We start from the raw sequence: 6654 nt of genomic DNA on the forward strand, positions 1-6654 counted from the left end.
ATGGGTTGCTGAAGACCAATTTTAACCCGGATCTTCAGTGACTGGGGTACTTCAGTGTACTTACTTTTATTAACTTTACATGAAGCTGAACATGCTCCTGTTACATGGCATTATGGGTTACTATTTGTGTGACAACATGCCCCAACCAGGCAATCTCCATCTTCCTGAGGCAAGGGAGTTAACCTACTGTAAAAGTGCAGTTTTTACCCTCGTCGAACAAGGCTGGAATTTTGGGGCTTGATCGTAGCGCCCAACAGTTGCTATTACGAGTTAATATGTCCCTTCCATGGACCAATTAGATTTCACCTCTCATTTCACTTGCATTTGCTTTAAACGAAATAGCAGCTACCAGTGAAGACGATATGATCCATAATCAAGGTCTATATTGTAAATAAAAGGGGCCTTACTTCACGATGTAAATGAAATCATGCGAGCACCTTGATTAAGAACATGAAAAGGTTTGGAATATATCTGTTGACGCTAGGTTGACAGCACATATGCTTTGCAAATCCTGCCATAGAACGAAATCCTGATGAAATCCTGCCATAGACCGTAATCCTGCCATACACCGAAATCCTGCCATAGACCGTAATCCTGCCATAGACCGTAATCTTTCAGAACTGGATGTTGATTTTGTTTTGCGATTTTGATTGGACTATGCATAGAATTGTTAGTCCAACCAAAAAATAACTCCATAATTCGAGCAAAGTTTGGCAAGGGTTGTAACAGGACTTTTATAGTCAGTTAACTCCCTTGCCTCAGGAAGATGGCCAGTCACACACATCCAAGAAAACTGATACAAAATGATGAACGGAGGAGGGAATGTGTTAACCTCAGCTAATGATCTTCACGTTTCTAGGAAATCTTGTATGACTATAAGGAATATTACATTATGTAAAGCACTATATGTACTTGGCAACAGAAATGATGTGCAGCATTGACATCTTGTTGCCCAATCAAAATTGGTCTTTTAGAGGCATTGGACACATTTTTATTGAACATGTTTATGATTTTGTACCTTTGATAATACCTCAGCTAATGATTTCTTCCCATTATATTTGAATACCAAAATGTTGACAGAACTAAGCTGCTACATCAACTACCAGATTTGTGAGAAATAAGAGCCAGCCCCCAAAATTCAAAAAGAAAACAATCTAATAAAGATCAGGGCTTTTGTTTGGGGAAATACGGCAATATATCCTTCATAGTATAAGTGTGAATGAAATAGTCATCCTCAGCTGTACATCTATTAGACCTAGGCCACAGTGTTTGTAGCTAATGGTTTACAGATGATTGCTATACAAGGTGATTAACTTGTTTAACTTCTTTGAGAGGCATTTAAAACGTTTGAGTACTAAGTAAGGATAAGATATATGGATGAAAATTGTAATAAAGAAGTTGTTCAACCATTTATCTTATCCTTACTGATTAACTTGCTGGTTGGATTACGCCTACGTGAACAATAGCAAAATGAAAATATAATTGCCGTATTCGACGTAATAAGCGCCCAGGGCGCTCTCCAAATTAGAAACAGGGGGCTCTTATTAGAATGTTATTTTGGTAAAAAAAAAACAGTTGAAAGATAAATTTTGTAGTTTATGCTGACAGCCTTAAATGTTTATGTACGACAGATATATTTTTCCAGAATTAAATGCCCATCATTAAGGGTGCATATAACACACGAGTGCGTATTATACGCGAATAAATAAGTCTTGTGTACATTGATCAATCGCAATAACACCGATTCTAATGATGAAAAAAAGAAGAAGAAAACATGCTTACATGAAGCATCACTCCAATAAGTTGGTGTTGAAAAGAGTATTCACTTCAAAATACATAGAGTTGTGTTTGACCCAAGGTTTCAAGCGATGTTGAGTTAACCCCTTCTATATATGACAATGGCAACAGAAAAATGGCATGGAAAATGGCAACCGTCATGTGCCTTGTTGGAGCAGACAAGATTTCAAAAAGGATTTTTAACCACTGATGTTATAGAACAACAAAAATAAATTCTGTAAACCAACTAAACAAATTAATCGCCCTGGTGGAGGAAAAAAGATTAAAAGAAACTTTTGTCGCTCAATATTATCTCATTCTATTTGGCATGATGTTGATTGGTCAGTTGGTTCAGTGACAAACAACTGTAATGTTGTGAGTTTTGTTTAGTTTCATCCCCTCTGTAAACTGATACAGGAGCATGGCCAGAAAGTGTGTATGTGGGAGCAGGGCTCACTGAAGGGGTGACTGAAGGGCTCACTGAAGGGGTGACTGAAGGGGTGACTGAAGGGCTGACTGAAGAGCTCACTGAAGGGCTGACTGAAGGGCTGACTGAAGGGGTGACTGAAGGGCTCACTGAAGGGCTGACTGAAGGGCTGACTGAAGGGCTGACTGAAGAGCTCACTGAAGGGCTGACTGAAGGGCTGACTGAAGGGCTCACTGAAGGTGTGACTGAAGGGCTCACTGAAGGGGTGACTGAAGGGCTCACTGAAGGGGTGACTGAAGGGCTCACTGAAGGGGTGACTGAAGGGCTCACTGAAGGGCTGACTGAAGGGCTGACTGAAGGGCTCACTGAAGAGGTGACTAAAGGGCTCACTGAAGAGGTGACTAAAGGGCTCACTGAAGGGGTGACTGAAGGGCTCACTAAAGAGGTGACTAAAGGGCTCACTGAAGAGGTGACTAAAGGGCTCACTGAAGGGTTGACTGAAGGGCTCACTGAAGGGGTACATCAGGCTCACTGAAGGGGTGACTGAAGGGCTCACTGAAGGGGTGACTGAAGCGCTCACTGAAGGGGTACATCAGGCTCACTGAAGGGGTGACTGAAGGGCTCACTGAAGGGCTCACTGAAGGGGTGACTGAAGGGCTCACTGAAGGGCTCACTGAAGAGCTCACTGAAGGGGTGACTGAAGGGCTCACTGAAGAGCTCACTGAAGGGCTCACTGAAGGGCTCACTGAAGGGGTGACTGAAGGGCTCACTGAAGGGCTCACTGAAGGGGTGACTGAAGGGGTACATCAGGCTAACTGAAGGGCTCACTGAAGGGGTACATCAGGCTCACTGAAGAGGTGACTAAAGGGCTCACTGAAGAGGTGACTAAAGGGCTCACTGAAGGGGTACATCAGGGCTCACTGAAGGGGTGACTGAAGGGCTGACTGAAGGGCTCACTGAAGGGGTGACTGAAGGGCTCACTGAAGGGCTGACTGAAGGGCTCACTGAAGAGGTGACTAAAGGGCTCACTGAAGAGGTGACTAAAGGGCTCACTGAAGGGGTGACTGAAGGGCTCACTGAAGGGGTGACTGAAGGGCTCACTGAAGGGGTGACTGAAGGGCTCACTGAAGGGGTGACTGAAGGGGTACATCAGGCTCACTGAAGGGCTCACTGAAGGGGTACATCAGGCTCACTGAAGGGGTGACTGAAGGGCTCACTGAAGGGCTCACTGAACGGGTGACTGAAGGGGTACATCAGGCTCACTGAAGGGGTACATCAGGCTCACTGAAGGGCTCACTGAAGGGGTGACTGAAGGGCTCACTGAAGGGGTACATCAGGCTCACTGAAGGGCTTACTGAAGGGGTACATCATGCTCACATTCTCCCTTCATTGTCAGCCCTCATCCCAACATCTCAATCCTGGGTCCACTTGTACCCTACACTCTGAGAGCAGCCACATGACACTGTAAGTATGTTTATTGTGAATTTGAAAATACAGGATCACAATATTAATATCTTACAAGCAGGGCATCCAGGCTCCACAAAATGCCAAGCTTCACATAATATTGGCTGAGAATTGCAAATATTTGCCAAATTCGGTCCATTAATTCTGCTGACCTACATGTCACATGACCCACAGACGGGCGATGACTGATTATTAAAAATATTGACTGGCTCCTTGTCGTGAGGGCCAGGGCCAGGGCTGAACACTGAAACATACTTTAGTAACAAATATATTGATCAACCAAAGGTGTAGGCTAACATATTTGTTTTTACTTGATACTGCTTAGTTCTGTTACATCGTGCTGCACTAACATGTTCAATCAATCTACACTATACAATAATTTGTCTACGTGTCTAAAGGTCAATCTCATTGATCAGACCTTTTACTTCTGACAATACCTCTCTGTGTGGACATCTGACAACCCCTAAGAGCAGCATACATGCATATAATTTTTCTCCAAAAGAACCCCGGACTTAAACAGACAGTTCAAAATGTAATAATAAAGGCTGCACCATCACACTGTTAGCGATATTCTATACACTCTGTCCTTCATGAGTGTCATGATATCTACGCCCAGGAGAGTACCACTGAGGGAATACTTGTATTCTGAGTGGGGTTAATTTCATAAAAAATGTATTTCCGATTCGAAGTGGTAAAGAAAAGAAGCTGACATTTAGAATGGGCTGTCAAGTTTGCTGTGAGAGTGTTCACTTCATGCAACCAGTGATAACAGGATTGACATATCATCCCACAGACAGGCATTGCATTGAAGGAAAAGTTGAGACTGATCTTCACGTTTCTAGGAAATCTTGTATGACTATAAGGAATATAACATTATGTAAAGCACTATATGTAGAGACGCACACTACAGAGAGTCCTACATAAGTGCTGTCAACAAGGACAGCTGTATTACCGAACAAATTTCTGACTAAGACATAAAATAAAAACACCAGGTAATATCAGTTGGTAATAATCATTAAATGTAGCTCTGACCTACATAACTGCCTGGATCCATCTGCAACTATTGAAGCCTTAGCCAATCAGATGTGCAGCATTGACATCCTGTTGCCCAATCAAAATTGGTCTTTTAAAGGCATTGGACACATTTTTATTGAACATGCTTATGATATTGTAAATTTGCCAATACAAAGGACATGCCATTCAGATGGGAAGCACAACATCTGAAGCAAAATCCAACTGATTGAAACCTGTGGATCCAGGATAAGTCAAGATGGAGAAGGAGAATTCTCTGAAAGTTATTCATAAATTCATCAAATTAACAAATGGTTCAAAATTTGAAAGCAAACCAACATCAAAACCTGCATACCCAAACACAAATAAGGAGCCATGGCTCTGAAGCTCACCTGGACCAATAAATGTTGATTCCAAGGACTTTCAGCAATCACAAAAATGATTCAATTAATGTTTATCAATTAACAACTTAAGCGTACTTACACAACATGTCTCAGTAAATGCCAGCTTCTTGCACACCAAGTTCCAGTTTCATTCGTGCAGAGATTATTGTGTTTACAGATCAACAGTAATCCAGGTGAGCTAAATTGTTAACGATATCTACACAGTCTCAAATTCAGAATTTCATCATAAGAACTTCAGCTTAAGTTCAACAATCATTTCCAAAGGCAATCTTAGTGCTTCAACAACAAACTGATCCCGCTAAGATGGCCTGTGGAGGGTTCCTGATCCGAAGGTCCACACGACGCCGGAATCACACACCTCAACACTCTAAAGCATCAATAAGTTATACAAAACACACACAAACTCCCAGGAAATAATCTATGGCACAGAGAAATGATTGTGATAGACAAACATAAATGCCTTGGATCCGCGAGACCCCGCTTTGACATGAAGTTTTCTAGGGTATCATAATCTCTTACATCAATACCCTGTGACCACTGGGCACATCGTTCTTAACAGAAGTATTCTCTGCCAGTGAGTGAGTGAGTGAGTGAGTGAGTGAGTGAGTGAGTGAGTGAGTGAGTGAGTGGGTGGGTGGGTGGGTGGGTGAGTGAGTGAGTTGGGTTGAACACCGGTTTTAACAGTATTCCAGTTATATCGAGGCTTGTCACCTTCATGTGGGAGGAAAGCCCGATGTGATGCAGGTCTAAACACTTCGGTGAAACCCACGAGCACGGGTATGGTGCTGACAAACATAGAAACGTAATCAGGGTGAACCGGGATTCGAACCCACAATCATAGGTTCCTGGCGTACCCAAGAGACACAACTCTGCACAGTGAATTGCGGCGCCTTAGACGACTGGGGCACCCGTGCCCCCTCCAGTCATTACATGTGTAACTAACAAAATGTAGGATTGTTCAAGGTGAACGTTCGCATTCACCCTTGACCTTCATTCTCGTGCTGCACAAGCCCATTCAGCTAACAATCCTGAACAACATCCCGCTCGTGAAACAAGTACCGGTAACTCCTACTACCAGCATCTGAATGCAGTGTATGAAGTACCGGTAGTTTCCAAAGTTCACTGGCCAGGAGGGCTTATTAACAAAAACTGTTGCAAACCTTCATCCTGTTTTACTAGCTGTACTTCATGGAGGCCACCATTTGCAATATGTAATAAAACAACTGTGAAGCTGATTGGTCGCTTGGTACTATATGTGTACTGAGCGTACAGCTACAACGAAAGTTTCCAATAAACTACAAAATAAAAACAACAAAACAGACGTTGTTGACATTAGATGTAGCCTTGACTGACTTGATTCGTAGAAAGTACGAGAAATATAGTACTGACTACAATTTTCAACAAGACAGTCAGGCAAGCTTCATGGAAATGTTACTACCCCAATTTAAAAGCCACCAGCATTTGTCTTGCGGGCAAGCAGCTATTTCAAACAATGTTTAAATGCATATCTAAGACTCCATTAAGAACAAGGTGTCCAGTGGTCTTTTAGTCATCACACAGATAAGACAAACT

General features: G+C 42.6%; 2 protein-coding genes across 2 annotated transcripts; both read right to left on the minus strand.

Moving 5' to 3' along the window:
• Positions 1-2168: 2168 nt before the first annotated feature.
• LOC139452984 (uncharacterized) lies at positions 2169-2726 on the minus strand. The gene has a single exon (XM_071234609.1). The coding sequence runs from the start codon at positions 2724-2726 to the stop codon at positions 2169-2171; it is 558 nt and encodes a 185-aa protein (XP_071090710.1).
• Positions 2727-2779: 53 nt separating this feature from the next.
• On the minus strand, positions 2780-3353 carry LOC139452985 (pleckstrin homology-like domain family A member 1). The gene is made up of 2 exons (XM_071234610.1): positions 3125-3353; positions 2780-3030 (listed from the first exon to the last, which is right to left on the minus strand). The coding sequence occupies exons 1-2, from the start codon at positions 3351-3353 to the stop codon at positions 2780-2782; spliced, it is 480 nt and encodes a 159-aa protein (XP_071090711.1).
• Between the last annotated feature and the right edge of the window lie 3301 nt (positions 3354-6654).

Source organism: Haliotis cracherodii, unplaced genomic scaffold (assembly GCF_022045235.1).
Source record: "Haliotis cracherodii isolate W230 unplaced genomic scaffold, xgHalCrac1.p SCAF_9, whole genome shotgun sequence".
Taxonomy (NCBI): Eukaryota; Metazoa; Mollusca; class Gastropoda; order Lepetellida; family Haliotidae; genus Haliotis; species Haliotis cracherodii.

Excerpts from the sequence above, each read along its gene's own strand:
- LOC139452985 (XM_071234610.1), bottom strand. The coding sequence starts at position 3,353 with ATGTACCCCTTCAGTCACCCCTTCAGTGAGCCCTTCAGTCACCCCTTC. Across the intron at positions 3,031-3,124 it reads GCCCTTCAGTCACCCCTTCA|TGAGCCCTTCAGTTAGCCTG; the intron begins GTGAGCCCTGAT and ends GTACCCCTTCAG.
- LOC139452984 (XM_071234609.1), bottom strand. The coding sequence starts at position 2,726 with ATGTACCCCTTCAGTGAGCCCTTCAGTCAACCCTTCAGTGAGCCCTTT.